The 16822-nt window shown below is 38.7% G+C and overlaps 1 protein-coding gene across 3 annotated transcripts in view; it reads left to right on the top strand.

The window, feature by feature from the left end:
* The window catches only part of NEURL1 (neuralized E3 ubiquitin protein ligase 1), a 209675-nt gene that overhangs the window by 102854 nt on the left and 89999 nt on the right, over positions 1-16822 (top strand). The window contains exon 1 of one of the 3 annotated variants that reach the window (XM_060768332.2): positions 12925-13183. The exons of 1 other annotated variant lie outside the window; for it this stretch is intronic. In XM_060768332.2, coding sequence (XP_060624315.2) covers positions 13150-13183 — 34 coding nt within the window. In that variant the 5' untranslated portion in view covers positions 12925-13149. One more of the 3 variants, XM_060768333.2, reaches the window with a different exon arrangement.

Genomic DNA, 16822 nt, shown 5'->3' with positions numbered 1-16822 from the left:
GGAGGTTCATAAGACAAAGCATAGCTTCAATATTATTTGATACATGTTATTTTTGTAGTCTGTTAATTAGAACTGTAATATATTCTGCCTGAACAGCATTGAAGGTTTCTTCCAGAGTATATTGGTCTTGTAATAATGTAGTGATGTACTAAGAGTTAAGAAACATTTCTGATTTTTCCTAGTGTCATTTTCCCCTTTTGATAACTCCATATTTATGTTGATTGACCTTGAAAATTCGGGATTCTGAAGTGTGTTCCGTGGGGACCTTAACAGTTATGGCAATCTGACGAAATAAGCTTCTGTGCAATTAGATGGAGGCTTATTCGACTCGCTTGCCTTGGAAATCCCTTTAACTGCTTTTCTTGGCATTGGTTTGCTTTATTCTGCTCTGCTCTTTTTACCAGTTCTGTGGACACTAGCACATTAAAAAATAAAAGAAAACAACTTTTAAGGGCAAGATTTTCAGTGTTTGGTGAGAGCAACCTCTACGGCTCCTATTCTTTTCTTTAGGAAAGGGTGTAAGTGAATCAGAAAGTCTGATTTGCTTTTTAAAATCTGCCACTCCCATGCATGCCACAAACATTTTGTTAGCAGAATGTATGTCTTCCATCTTACAAAAGTTTTCCAATAAATTCTTCACTTGACTTGTTGATAATACTATTTTCCAGAAGGCAGTTAAAAACAAGGGGACTGATTGTTTTGGATCTGATCCTCAACAATAGGGTAGAATTGGTCAGTGATTAGAAGCAGTGGAAACATATAAGCGCCCATGTCCTCTTGTGATTTGCTGTACAGAGGAAAGGGAAAGTTGGATGTTATTGGATGAGCACTCTGGACTTTAAGAAATCCACTTTCGATAAGCTTAGAGAAGTACTGGGCAAGACCCACTGATCAGAAATACTCAAAGAATTCATGATGCATAGGAGTTTCCTCAAATATAAAATGTTGAACACACACAAAAAGATTCTAATTTGAAAGAAAAGTGAGCTCTAATGAGAAAGAAACTTTGGTTGACCTGCTGGATTCAAAGTGTTCTCACCAGTGCTTCTGAAGAGGAATGACAGATGGGGTGCAACGGGTTTTCTCCTGGACCTAACATTAATAAACATTATTAAAAGGCTTGGATAAGAAATAGAAGGTTAGCTACATAAAGAACTTTCAGAAGAAATGAGTAAAAAAATGAAGAAACCAATAAAAAGGCGAGAAATTACCATATTTACTCAAGTATGATGTGCCATCAAATGTAATGTACACCTCAATTTTGAAGGTGCACATTACAAAAAATGGATTTGCCCTCAAATGTAATGCACGCGACAGAACAAGGATAGTGCATCATGGAGGCAGGCAGCATGAATGAGGCCATTTGGAAAGCCATGTCTCTCCGTCAGGCTGAGGCTGGAGAAACTCTCTAGCCTTGCTCAACCTCCAACTAGCTTCATTCACAAGGCCTTCAAAACTGAGGGGGGGGGGTCCTGCCTTTGTTCACACATGTGGGTTTATGTACACAATTCTAATGTGCCATCAAATCTAATGTCCCCTCAATTTTGGCAATATAATTTAGCTTAAAAAGGTGACCTTTAGGCTTGAGTCAGTATGGTAGTGTGGTAGTAGTCATAGGGGGAAGGTTAGAAAGGCAAAAGCTCAGAATGAGCTCAGGTGTGAAGAAGTGTCTCTACCAATAATAAAAAGTGTTGGGGCACATTCAGAGCAAAAGTTAGAACAAGGAAGCAGTAGGTTTGATTTTCTAAAGATGAAAGCACACTTAGCCTGGTGAAAAGATAATAAACGATGCAAGCAGGAGGTGGAGGAAAACCAGGTGCATAAATATAGGATGTGTGACACCTGGTTTGATGACAATATGAAAATGACCCTGGGTTCTTAGTATACCAGCAGCTAAACATGGATCACTAGCGTAAGACAGCAGGGGGAAAGGCTAACTCAGTTTCAGAGTTTCAGTAGAAATATCATGTCCAGATTAAGCAAAGTAATAACACTACTTCAAAAAACTGAAGGGTTATCAAAAATCATTCAATTTCTGCATATTCCTGTTTTGAGTACAGATTATGTATCAGGATAATCAAATATTGTGGTAAACCAATTTATTCAAGAGCGATCCATAGTTTTTCACGTTCTAGGCAATGAAAGGTTTTGCTATAATTGATAAAACACAGGCTGATTTTCTTGAAATTAATAAAAATGGCATAAAAACCAGGTTTTGCAAATGATTTGTCAAGCTGGCGTCCTTGGCAGGTGAATATTGACTGAGTGATACATAAGAACTGTCTTTTCAATGTAAGGATTTAGTTGCTGCACATCATATAATATAGAAGAGGTAGGATGTTGAATATAGTTCAAATTGGCTCAGTCTCAATTTAATCACTGGTTCTGTTTTGTTTTTCATCTTGAAAAACACATAAAAACCTGAATTTCCAAGTAATTAGAAGGATTTTTATTAAAAAAATACAATGTTGCTACCAAAAAAGTACACGCAACATTTTAAAAACATACAAAGCAACTAGTCTGTCCGAACTCACTGGAGACAGGGGGAAGAATTTGCAGAGATGTATGCTTTCCTTTTTGAGAATAAATATGCAGTGCGCATCTATACACATTCTCTACCAGTGGTTCTGAACCTGTGGGCTCCCTGGTGTTTTGGCCTACCACTCCCAGAAACAACTACCAGCTGTTAGGATTTCTGGGAGTTAAAAGCTAACACATCTGGGGACCCACAGGTGGAGAACCACTGCTCTAAACCATGTGCAAGTGTTCACTTTTGTCAAAATGTAGCCTCACACCTTCTCTCATTTTGTGGAAAATGTTCCTCATGTGACAAGCAAAACATCTGAAAACTAATGATTCCCAAATGCATGGACATTCTTCATGAAAGCAGAGAAACACTGGAAAGCACTCTGAACAGAAAACTCTTCTCTTCAGATACATAATTTCCAGGTAATGATAGCAGTACCTCCCCCAGCATTGTTTGGGAACTCTTCCTGAAGAAAACATGGTAGTAATGCCTTCAGATATCTCAGTTTTAACATTTTACTCGAAACAAAGGCACAGGTAGCTATAAAAAAGTGCAAAACATTGATTATACCTTTTGGATAAAGGCACTGATAGCAATGTTAGGCATCTCGTTCATTGGATAGTGTTTTCACATAAGTTTGGCTCAATGTTCTTTAAGTGTACTAATGGTTAAAATGCTGAGATTAATTTGCCATTAGCAAAGTGTAGACTGCCAGAGGTCTACACCACAGTTTTATGAACCAAACAAAGCCATAGTCTAAATCCAAGAATTAGCTATTAACACTGACAGCTGGTCATTATCTCCAACTGTCTTTTCTGTAAGACTAAGTAAAACTCCCATTCTGTTTCAGACACACATTCCATTCTGTTCTAGAGATGTTTTCCCTCAGTCACAATGTACAGTGGACAAGACTTTACAAAATAAAATGTGGACTGTCAATTCACTTCTGTGTTATCAGAACATATGCCACTTGCTCTGCAGAACCCCTGGGCATCAAAAACCTTTGGTCCAGATATGTTGGACTTCCCAGATGCCCCAGTTAGCATGGCCGATACTTATGGAATGGGGAAATTTAGGTATAAAAATTATGGATGGTCAGAGGTTTCTCACAATTCTGCTTAGCTAGAAGATCATTTCACAGAATAATCCCGCCTCCCATAAGTCAATGCTTCTGAGACTTGGAAAATTACATAGGAGTGTGATGCTCACAAATGTAAATTCATTACATCCTGAGAAAGTCTAGGACATCTTGAAAAACTTGCCAGCCACCTGATAATATTTGCAGACAGGCATTGCCAAACCGGAACTGGGTCCTCTTTAATTGCTGAAAACACTCAATAATTGTATGAAGGCAGTTTGAAATGATGGGGGCAATAATTCATGTTGCTCACACATTCCCAAATATTTACCCTGCCTGAAATGGACTACTAATAACCGGGATATCCTGTTATTATCTTTGGTCGAAACAGGATAGTATTGTCTCAAGCTCATGTATGTACTCCTCTCTATCTTATCTTGTTGTCTTAGTTTCTGCAAAGATGTGGAAAGGAAACTGAGGTTCAACTGGCAGGCAAAGGGAAGGGGATCTTTGGGTTTGGCCCCATATAAATCTCATGGCAGGGTGTTTAAACATGGGTAGAAATCCAAACCTTTTGTTCATGGATTAGTTGAGTTTTGCAAAGATATTATCATTTCTAGCAAGTTATTTACATTGCATTGGGCTATAATCAAGATACTCTCCAAAAGAGCCCAGCTTCAAACATATTCAAATATCTCCTTCCCACATAAAACCCCCAAAACTTGAAGCATTTTTTATTTAAAAACCCCCTGATATACTACTTTCTCCTTTTGAAGTCCCACTATGCTTTTACTCATTATTAGTATATTATATTTTAGTAATTTTTTGTTATTTAAACAGAAAAAAATATGCTTGATGTACAAAAATTGTCCCAATGACCCACCATACATTTTTAAGGGTAACAAGTAAACACCGACTATTCAACTTTCAAATAGTTACACCATTTATAGAAGGAAGTATGTGCACTCTCATTCTATTGCTATTTGTTACATGTTTCTTTTATGCTCTTTACTTGGTCATCTATGGTGAGCTTAACCTAACTGTATTTGTATTTTAAGTCTGAAGTGCCATTACTATAATATAAAAGAGTTCTATGCAAATCTCAAACATTGTTAGGAAACCTGGAAAAATCTGACTGCACTAGTGGTCTAGGTACATGCCCCCCTCCTCCCCAAGAAACATCAAGCAAATCATATGATTTTTCTTTTTTATTAAAACTTTTTTCACGGACCTGGAGTTGCCAAAGCACTAGAGGTTCAGAACGGACCTAGCAGTAGTTGTACCCTACAAACTCTATCATACCCAACCCTTTAATAAAATCTATCTATTTGATTATTTCTTTATCATTTGTATTTTATGTACTGACTCAATCCCTAAAAGTATAAACTGTTTAATTTATATAAAATACATGTCACAAAAAACCTTTTGAATGCAGCCATCTCTCCATGCCCCAATTTACATAATCCCTTGGGAAAGGAGATGATGAGCAGGATTAATCCAGCTATTTCCCAAGCCAGATAGCTGTCAGAGTCTTTGTATGTGTATGTAGATAGATGATCATCTTTCTCACTAAAATATGCTCAGGGTTTTTGTCCACTTAATTTGAGGCTGAGAGTCTGCTGCTCCTGTGGAAGTGGGGAGCTTAGATACAAATTCAGTAACTCTCTATGATGGCAACCAAGCCCTTGATTGTCTACAATCACTTTGTCTTTTGGGTCTTGCACCTTTGTCTCACACAGAACTGAACACTTTAGTTAATCAGAGACACATTAGGATATCTACACCATTATTTCCTCATGGACTGGGCCCTCCCAGGGGATGTCCCTGAAATGGATTGGTTCTTTAAACTGACCAACCACTAGCTGTCATTCTTCCCATCACAGCAATCTCCTCCTGTATGTTATGACATCAAGGGAACCCCCAGCGCAGATCCTAGCCTGCCTCAGATTAGGGAACAGGAAGTCTGAATAGCTGTCAGAACTGTATTTCTCTTGTGAGTTTATCTTTTGAAGTAAATTACTTGTACGTGCATCCTTTGTTGCCAAATCTTAATAAACCACTGTGGTGTTGCCTTTAATCTGGGGAGCTTGTTGCTCTGTCCTGGCTGCTCTGATTTAGTGGATGGTCACCAGGCATGGACCTCTTAATTGCAGTCTTAACTAAAATCATATGATTTGCTTGATGTTTCTTGGGGAGGAGGGGGGCATGTACAATATTGGAGGTGCAAGAGGTGATAGCCAGGGAGCCCCATGGCTAGTGGAGAACAGCATTAGGGGTGAGATGGGGTCCAGGGACAGGCTGGATAATCTGGACACTGGCCTTGGATCTAGCTATTATGTGCCGGATCCAGTGTAGCTTTCTGAGCAGAAATCACCTGGAGTAACCTTGGTGTAAACGCAGGCTAACAAAATAATTTATATTATGTTAATGCTTTATATTAATTATAAAGTATAAATAAATTGCAACTGATTATGATGAGCAAATTGACATGCTGACACCTTAATTTCTCTAAGTGACATATGGCAGGGGCTAGGAAGAGAGAGACAGACCCTAAAATGTATGCCACACTTTCCAATTATTCTAATTTGGCAGGGAAAATCCCAGTTATTCCTCCATTGTTCCACTTTTTCATGTGCTTTTAAAATGTCTCAGTTTTTGCTTTCTTCCTTCTACTTTGTCCGCTGCTTGCATCAGGTGCTGCCATCCTAGGTCAAATAAAAAGTAGTTTGCACTCAGTTAAATCAGTAGGGAACAGAGGAATGAGCAGAATTGTGTCCTTTTAGACAAATAAATAAATATAAATATATGGTTGCCATCTTGACTATACTCTGATGTTGTTTGGTGATGTGTGTCCCAAGTTTCATCCTTAAAATGTTGGCAAAAAGAAAAGAGAGAATGTTTGTTGCTGTTGTTTTACAGAGCAGGAGTTAATCAGCAGTGACAAGCAAAATTAGATTAAATTTGGGCATACATTTCCTGAATATCCTGAGACTCCTGTTCTTTAATGGAAACCACCATGAGGTTATCCAGTGAAAAAGAAATCAATATTCAATTAAAGCCAATTTATTTAATTGGATTAGATACAGTTTAGGCCAATGTAACTGGGCTGGTGGAAACAGGTTTCCCTCTTTTTCCCATGACAACGTTCCTCTGAAAATCTAATGCAGAAGGTCAGGGTCCTTGATGAATGAAGTCAGTTATGTATGCAAAGTGGGAAGAGATCTCTAGACTTCAGCTTGTAGAAAGTGCCTCTGACCAATTTGGGTCAAAATCTGCCTTCCACACTACCATTCAATAAGAAAAATAATAAGGCTGAAAATACAGATAAAAAACAACAACAAAATAGCCGCAATGTATCCGTGTATATGTGTGTTTTAAAATCATGACTCTTGTGGAGAAAGAAAGGAAGATATATAATTTATGACACCTTCTATAGATCCATACTATTCTTATATGTTACTTAGGATGCATCTATTATTTGTTTGTTTATTTTACCCCACACAATTATTGCTTGAATGCTTGGTCTCACAGCCATGTCTTAAGCTTTTTCCCGAGCATCAAGAGAGAGGGGGCTGACCTGATTTCCTTGGGGGATGGGGTCTCACAGACAAGGGGCCACTACTGAGAATGCCCAGTCGCGCCTGTGTGGAGGGTGGAATTGAGAGCAGGGCCTCCTCCGACAATCTTAACCTCTACAACAGTGATATAGAATCATGGAAGTGGCAATTTTGCAAGGTCTTTGGCCTTCTATGCCAAAGAATGCTGGTGCTTCAGCAAACTACAACTCCCAGGATTCCATAGCCATGGCAGTTGAACTGGTGTCAAGCTGTATTAATTCTGCAGTATAGATGCACCCTTTAAGGATGGAAATAAGTAAGTAAGTAAGTAAGTAAGTAATAAGAAATACTAAATCACTGGTATTTGGAAATGGAACTTGTAAAGTCTCCAATGATACAAAGAAAATAAACTTGGCTATATAATGTAGCAATCTAGGAAAAAATGAGGCATGAGACAGCAATTGATTTTCCTTTTTCTCTGGTCTTATTTGGTTTGTGGGTTTAATTAAATGTTTTCATCATTTTTCTTGGATTTTCTTAAAAGCAAATAGGAAGGGAAAAGGCATCAACAATGTATATGTCAATAGTACCCTAAGTATCCTGATAAGCTTGAAAGGGTATGCTCTTAACATGTTTTTTTATGGTGACTTTCACAGCTGTCACAAATATTGCCCACTGGCTTCTTGCGATTTTGCAAGGAAACTCCCAGTGATAGAGGCCTCCAGCAAATGGCAAATGGGAATTATCTCAAAGAGGAGAGAAAGCAACATCTGCAAACAATGAGACAATACCAACCAGCCTAACAGCAGAGGGTGAGGGGTGTTTTTAGAAATAGTTATACAGTGGGCCCTTGGTATCCACTGGCGTTTGGTTCCGGAACACTCAATGGATACCAAAATCTGTGGATGCTCAAGTGCCATTATATACAATGGCATAGTAAAATAATATTTTTAATATAAAATGGCAAATCAAGATTATTTTTAAAATATTGAATCTGTGGATATGGATGCCTGACCTAAGGTACGATGTTAAAGTAAAGGAATACTATCAATAAATGAAGAAGAGGCAAAATTAGATTGCTTATTACCCTAAACATTACAAAAAATATCCAAATAAAACATTATGTCATATTCACTGATTAGTAATTATAATTCTCAAAGAGCTTGGAAAATCCTGATGCCAGTTTGAAGAGTTAGCAGATAAGAGAATGAACTTTCATGCTCTTCATTAGCACTGAGCTTAGAGAAATGTCACAAGAGAAAAAAAATCACCTTAAGCAAAGCAGATCTATAGTTGGGGTTCAGCAGGATGCTGGGGATTCTGTTCTGGGGATGAGATTTTCACTGAGTCTGTGCCTGTTCCTCAGGTTGAAACACAGACAGAAATGCAGGCCATAGATCACAGAGACACGCCAGGGCCAACAGTTGCAGAAGAGATATACGGATGTTTCTTTTGAGAATCAGCCAGACTGGAATTCTGAGCCTTCAGAAGTTGGGGAGTTGCCCTGTGAGATGAAATTAGGGCTCTGCTTGGAGCGAGCTAAAGAGAGTTAATTAGGAGGTCAGAAAGACTGAAAGACTTCGTGAGAAACAGTCCTTGAAACACAAGTGCAGAAAAGATGATCTCATGTCTGTTTGGTCAAGTTTGAGCTTAAATTAGATGCTGGTTCTTGGGGCTCTTCAGAGCAGACAACTGACTAGCTCTCAAGTTTGCCTGTGTTTCTGTATGGAATTTTGCCTCGCTTAAGTTCTTGTTTTCATGTTATGGAATTATGATGATGTTTTGACTTCTTGGATTTTCATGTACCTTATTATTTGGACTTCATGTACCTATATCTTGTTATCCTGGGTTTGATGGATATTATCATGAAACCAAAAGATCAAAAGACAACCTGGAAAAATGGCACTGCCTAAAAGAATCCCACACCTCATGGGACTGTGGAGCAGAACAGACAACTCCACATCTGTATGCTTGTCCACTATGCCCTGCCTCATGCACAGAGGAAGAATTGTTGGAGGCCACAGACAATGCCATTGCTGTTGCCCATTTTTGGTCAAAGGATATTTAGCCACCTGCACCCCTTCTATTTTTATCAGTTTCATAGTAATTTATGCAATGCTTTCAATATGAAATAAATAAATGGACATTATCAGTTTGGACTATTGATCTCTATATTTTGGACTATTGTTATTTTATAGCACCTTTTCTACTGCCTTTTGGACAATGCCCTTTTTCCCTTTTGTATTTGCCTTTTGTAAATAAACTTCTGTAGTTAGCAACTACTGAACTCTGATGCTGGGTGGAAAGGTGTTCCTGACCTAGTGTGTGATATTTATGCAGATAAAAATATATATGATGTCAAGTACTACAGAGAATGGGAAACCAAAAGTTGTTTGCACCCAAGAATCATATTTGCTGTATTTGTATTCCCTTGATACTCTTGCCTCCCCTTTTTCTTTGGAAACTTAAAATGTATTTGTACAGGTTGAAATGAAATCAAGTTACTGCAATGCTAGAAATTTGGGAGATGAAGGGAAATTCCATTGGAGAGTACAGAATGCTTATTTGGGAGACCAGAATCTTTACAAAACATGGGAATGCCCATGTTTTGTCCATCGCTACATCTTGCCATAAACTACTGCAGTCCTGCTCTCATTCACTTTTAAAATATACATGGAAAGGAATACATTTTCTTAGATCTTACTAAAGTTAATAAATATTATTGATGAACAGAGCTGAAAAACTTATTTTACTGACAATTTAATTGAGTATGCAAAGGTCTGATGTGAACAGAGCTGCTCTTGCAACCTTTCTGTGTATCTTTGGACTGATCCTGCAGCTTCAGCAATGCAGCTTCAGCGCTGCTCTTGCAGCATTGCTAGTAATGCAGCAGTAGAAGTAAGTAGGAGGTACGCCTGCCAAGAAAATGCTGTAAAGATGCAGACTGCAGCAAAGACAGAACTTTAGTAAATGTACATTGAAGAATTCAGGAAGACTAGTGCTGTTCCAAGAGTTAAAAACAATCAGGAGTTATTGTGACTTTTAAAAAAAGCCTGCCTTGTCTTAATCATACAACATTTTATATAATAATCTGTGTGCTTTATATAGAGATATACCTTCAATTGGACTATTATGTCTCTAAGGCTGGATCTATACTGCTCTATCTCAGGATCTCATCCCAGATTATCTGCTTTGAACTGGATTATACGAGTCTACATTACCATATAATCCAGTTCAAAGCAGATAATCTGGATTTTATATGCAGTGTAGAGGGGGCCTCATATTTAAGAAATTATCTATTACTGGTGCAACTGATTGCTATAAGACAAGAAATAGTGGTCTTGAGCTCTAGCGAAATAGGTTTTCTAAACATTAAGAAGAACACAGTTCTTGTGGGTTTTTTCGGGCTATATGGCCATGTTCTGGAGGCATTTCTCCTGACGTTTCGCCTGCATCTATGGCAGGCTTCCTCAGACGTCTCTGAGACCTCTGAGGAAGCCTGCCATAGATGCAGGCGAAACGTCAGGAGAAATGCCTCCAGAACATGGCCATATAGCCCGAAAAAACCCACAAGAACTGAGTGATTCCGGCCATGAAAGCCTTCGACAATACATTAAGAAGAACAGCTCAGCACTGAATATCATTTTAAAAAATTGGATGTTTTACAGGACAACAATAATTTTTGAATCCACATTTGTATTATATATTGAAATAGGACTGTGGCCTAAATCCAGTTACTTCTGAGGGCTGGCAAAGTCTTTTATTTCAAGAGGCATTTGAGAACTAACTGCTCATTGGGAAATGACATTGAATTATGTGCTGCCGAGTCTGCCTTTGTTTTTATGGGCTCATTTTTCAATTGGTTTTAATTCTATTCAGAGTTTAATTATGTTAACATTTATGTGCTTTAATGGTGTGGCTGCTACCTGTACTTGTTGCAACTTTGTGAGGTTCCATAACTCCAAGATTGAGAAAAAGGCAAAATAACAAAATAATAATAACAACAATAACAATAATAGTAGAAGAAGAAAGAGAAGGTGGAGATAATATGATGATGGGAATTGGGTTTTAAGTGCAAAATAATAAAGGGAAAAAGTAGTGTGGAACTTGGTCTGTAGAGCACAGAGAAGATATTCATACTTGATGTCACTACAGTGTGTCACCTAGAACAGTGTGGTGCTGTTCACACTTGCCTGTTAACACTTGCCCACTGCACTTGATTGGACTTAGATTTCTGAATAGACATTATGTATGTTTGTTCCTAAGAGAAGCAGGACATAGTTGTTTCTGGGTGGAGTCTTGAGTTTCCAGTGTTAGTTCTTGGTGTAGAGACAATATACTTCTTTCCTATCTTCCTGGCCCTTATGTCCTCTAAGCCTTCTGTGCTGGTTGTGGTTCCACCAAGCCACCTATGTCATTTTCTGAGTAATAATGCCAAGCTCCTTGGTTTACACCTAATTAATTAGCCAATGTATACACATTGTACATTTCCTCAGGGGAGTTCTTTGTCTATCAGCTGTGTCAGTGGACCACAGGGAGACCAGCCAGCAGAGATTATGAACACTGCTAATTGATTTTGACTGTCCCATTGCCTGGCAACTGGCCAACTGACATCAGAGGTGCCAGCCATTCTTTCAAACTGGCAAGTGTGTTAGACCATGCTGTAGATGCTAGGGAACTTAATGAAAGTTATAGCCTAGATGAGGTCTAATTTCTTTTCAGACAATTTAATATGTGTTTCTCCCTCAACCCTTACACCCTCATACCTGAGGACAGCAAATGTTAGTACTTCAACATGTTTTTCAACTCTTCCTTCTGTGTTACATACCTATAATGCTGGCGAGGGACGACAATTGTACAACATGGAGTTTTGTGACTTGGAACTTCAGCATCAAGTTAGTATGATTTAAAGTTGTGGTGGTTGAGCTGGGGGAATAGGTCCAAAAATTGTCTGCTCAGCTTTGGTAGAGGAGAAAATTCATAACCCCTCAAGGAGGAACAGAATAGAGGTCCCTGCTTCCCTACCCCAACCTGTCTCTACAACTCACTGCTTTAATAACGCTCACTGCAGTTAATCAGCAGAAGTAATGGACTGAAGCGCAGGCTGCATTGTGTCTGAGCTGAGCCTGCAATCCTGGCACAAAAGCTGGGGGGGGGGGGGGGGGGGGTTGGCGGAAAATGTTTTTGCTATTGCAGTCTAGGCTGAACCATCCTGCCTTTCAGAAAACTTCTCCCTCGCTCTTAAATAATTAATAATTAACCAGAAGAGGATCCGGACCAGTGATGTCTGGTAATACAACTATTTGGGTTTAAGTTTCCCGTCTTGTTATCAGGACTTATGTAATGAATTGATGTCTTTCTTTCTCTTTTCTTTCATCTTTTAATTACACTGTTACAGTGGTGGAAAGCAAGTTTCATTGACAGTCAGATTTTTGAGTTGTAAACAAATATATTTGCAGTGAAATTTTCAGAAGCAAAGGCATTGTTTTGCTCAAAAGCAAGGGATGCATTGGGATTGGGGGACTAAGCAGGCAGCTACCCCTTTGAAGCCAAGAAATCCACTATAATTCCTCTAAGCAATTTATTTGAAGTGTAAACCCAGGTTGGGGAAAACAGCATAGAGGCGGATGGATGGGGCGTGTTTGGTTGCCCTTGAACTGCTTCGGGGCTGGGATGTTATATGTGTAAAATTCTTTGAGCTTCCCCAGCTATTTCAGAGTCACAAGTCTCCTCCTTATGTAAATAACCATGACATATGCCTCTGCTTACTGCTGAGCCTGAGAGGGTCAGAAAGTGGGTGGAGGCTGATCGCAGGCTTCTGTCGTTCTGTTCATGAGTGTGTATTTATGGAGAGTCATTAAACCTCCCTGTGTCGGAGGAGCGTGCATTTCTCTTGTGTGCTGACAATGCCTGCATGCTCCGAGCTCTGCATCTCTGCCCAGTGAGAGAGGAAACTGCAAGGTAGCCAAGCCACCTTGCGCAGTACGATGGGGGGACAGCTAACCAGAAGCACTCTATACGGTAAGGAGCTGGCCAGCAGCACTGATGTTTAGACAGCAAATACTTAATGTGGGGGAGAATGTTTTTGCCCTTTGCCTGACCCTTCTGCAGCAGGGGACAATATGGCTCAAAAAGGTAAGCGAGGTACAGAGATGGAGTCAATATTTCTATTTGTTTCTCATGCTGTGCCTTTTCTAAGGAAAGTGTGCTTGTGCGAGATAGTCTTATTTTAAAGCCAAATCCTTAGGGATGTGTGTGTTTTATCTAGCCTCGTTCCATGTTTGCTTTTGTTTTATTGCTTCCAACAAATATTGGTCTACAGAATTCTGCTTTTTGCGCTGATGCTGTTAAGAAAAGAAAAGAGTGTTGTATAATTGCTAACAGGAAGACAGGACAATTTAAAAAGAATCAAGGGAAGAAGTTATCAAAGAAAATGGATCAGAATCCCATCTTTTTAAATTCTCGCTATTGTGGGATTCTGCCTTCTCTGTGTTTAAGTGAAACACTAATCAGTTTACAGCACTACTAGAAGCTTGAATGAGCTATTTCATTTTTAATCCATTTCATATTGTATGCTGGATGTCTTTGTGATATAATAAAAAAGAGTATAGGAGGAAGTGGGTGCAGTCTTGCAGGATTCTGGATAGATTAACACAGAACAAAGGTATTGTTAGGACGATGCCCAGAATCATACTTGAGTGATTTCAAGAGTTGATTCAGTGAAAGTTTACCTGGAATCTGTTTGTGTTGAATAATGGGTGTAATCCTGCCAAAACTAACTACATTTCATCCTATGGGCTTCAAGGGAATAGTTAATCGTAGGCTTAACTTCCTCACACTGAAATTGATGGGGCCAAATAGAGCTTAACTTCATCTCATAGCTGCACAATGCATTTAATATTGAACCTATTCATTGCATTAGATTATTATTTTTATTTTTTTTTCTTGATAACCTTTTATACTTTGTGGATTTTGTGTTTTACATCTAAATTATATGTTGCTAGAAGTATTAAAAACTCAGACAGGAATGCAAATTGAAGGTTTACATAGAAAGTTGGCTATATACAAAACTTGTGGTAATCAATATAGTATGAAATATACTTTCCAAGCTGCAACATTTATATCTGAGCTATTTCCATTCTGTATTTTCCCTGTAGTTCTTTTTTACTGTTTTCAAATAATTATTCATTCAAGTAATGTATTTATTCATGTATTATACTGGAATCCAATTACATTGTTAATAGTTCATTCTCAGTGTTAGACCTAAAATTTGTAAGACAGTTTGTGCCTTTCTCTCAAGCATGTCACATGCCACGTATTTGCAAAATAATGTAAACATATTGTCATAACAAAGAGTGAGATATCCAATCAGAACTACTAGAGCTCCTCAGCTGCTTCAACTGTTAATCCTATGATGACCTGAAGGTGGGGAAATCTAGAGGAATTTGTTAATGTGTGTCTTTAGTAGAGATCTATGTGATAAAATATTATTCAATGGCAGTCAGTGTGATTATACTGCATCTGCACCCCTGTTAATTTTCTGTGAAATTATAATTAATACAGGAAAAATATAGTATAACTGGATACATAATAATACCTCCAGGTCTGCCAATGGGAAAGAACTATTGAGGTTAAATACCACTATAGGAGTAATGGCTATAAATTGCTCATCACCAAACATTTATTCTGGAAACCAAAAGAAAATGCATTGTTTCTCAGAAATTCAAGGCAAAAATATAGGGAAATACAGGGAAATTCAAGGCAAAAATATAAGTCAGAGTTGAACATATTTCTGGATACTATCTTGTGATTTCTGTTCAGGTGTCTCAGTTGTGGTCAGCAAATGGGCCTCTGCAACATGCCTTTTTCTCATCTTTTCCCTTCGGGAATAGAAAGTGCTGAAGCCTGAGACAAGGCAGGAGGTTGCATAATAATCCACCTCTCCCTCAAGCCATGGAAAGCTTAATCAATATATTTGATTCACACTGGTTTTTAAATCTTGGGGCCAGGAAGTGATTTCTCCAAAACTTGATTGAATGGCACCTTGGATTATTTACATGTGTTGGGGGGTTGAATTCTCTTGATGCATTTGATCAGATTTGCCGGTTTGTGTGATACTTTGGTTGCTCTGTGGGAATCTTCCTGCAGTGCATCTGTTTCCTGCTTAATCTATAGAATACCCAGGATTATGTAGACTGATCCCTTGGACTGGAGGTTAACCTGATTGTTTCTTCACTCTTTCCAAACCCCCTTCTATTCCCCTTGCTTTTCAATGAATTCTAGAACTTTAATACATAGATAATTGACAATGGTATTCAGTTCTTTCAAAATAGCAATAGTTTTACATTGGAAATTTGGACAGATCTGTCATAGCGATTTCTTTTGATGGCATGCCCTTACAACTGATGGTTTTTATTTCACATGCATAGGAGATCTAAAACGGTTTTTGAGAAAACTACCTGAAGCACAAAACAGATGTACATCATGAATTCTAAAAAGTACAATTCTGTGCTTGTTTAATCAGAAGTGAATCTTGAAATTTTTGATGGGAACTGCTTCTTAGATGACACTAAGCACCTCTTCACGCGGCCCTTTCAGACCATTCTGTTGCGCCTGCGAAAGGAAGGTGCACGGGGCAGTTTGTGGCACCCTGCACGCCCTCCCTCCTCCCCTCATCACAAGGAGGGGATGGGAGAGGGTGCTTTGGCATCATTTCCCTTCCCTCATCAGATGGCAGAAAGGGCAGCAACGGGAAGCACCACGTGTTGCCCAACCGACCTTTCTGCCATCACACGGCAGAAAGGGGAAGAAAGTGCGGGTACCTCTGTTGGAACTACCCAAACTAAACTTTCCTCCCTGTAGTGGAGGAGAAAGCACCTTTTGTTGCTTCTCCACTTTGGGAGGAATGTGGGTGGAGAACCAAAGTTTGGGAACCTTCACTAAAGGAAAACGTGGTTTTAATGGGACCCTGCATGAAATGTTTCCTCCTTTTGGCCAATATGTTTCCAGAAATCTGGTTCCTTCAAAACTTTGTGCTTGGGCGATTGGACTTGCAAATAAAACCATGCATTGTGTGATGGCACACGGAAGGCTCTGTCCTTGCCATGATTAAAAGTGGCAAAATGGGCAAAAATGCCCCGTGTGAAAAGGTCCTTAATGAGGTTGTCCTTAGGGAGGTACTACTGCAGTCTATGTCTCTCTGCAATAAGAACAAAGTAGAGATATAGTACACAGGGGCTATTTATATTACTCACAGATTAATTAAAGTTGGTGAAAATGATCACTATCAGCAAATGAGCATCAGGGCCATTTTCTCAAGATCATCAAGCCGTCAGCTAGAACTCTGCTTTAAATTCTGTTGCCTTTTTATTTTAAATTTTGATTAAGTTTACTTAACTTAAATGTGAAATGGATTTGAAGAATAAGCATATATGAATAAGCAATCAGAATCTATTTAAATTTGCTTCATTCTACCTTTTCTAATTCACATTAGCTTGCCTAGCTGCATATGCAAACAATGTTGTTTTCTTTTCTCAGAACACGGAACATGATTGGTAGTTTGCATATAATATTTATGCTGCAGTAATCATACAACTTTCTTATATTTTGTTGCAACATCAATTGCAAGAAAAGGTGGATAATGCCAATTAATATTACTGT

Source organism: Anolis sagrei, chromosome 3 (assembly GCF_037176765.1).
Source record: "Anolis sagrei isolate rAnoSag1 chromosome 3, rAnoSag1.mat, whole genome shotgun sequence".
Lineage (NCBI taxonomy): Eukaryota > Metazoa > Chordata > Lepidosauria > Squamata > Dactyloidae > Anolis > Anolis sagrei.
Note: the sequence above shows the minus strand (reverse complement) of the source record. Positions and strands in the feature narration are given on the sequence as shown.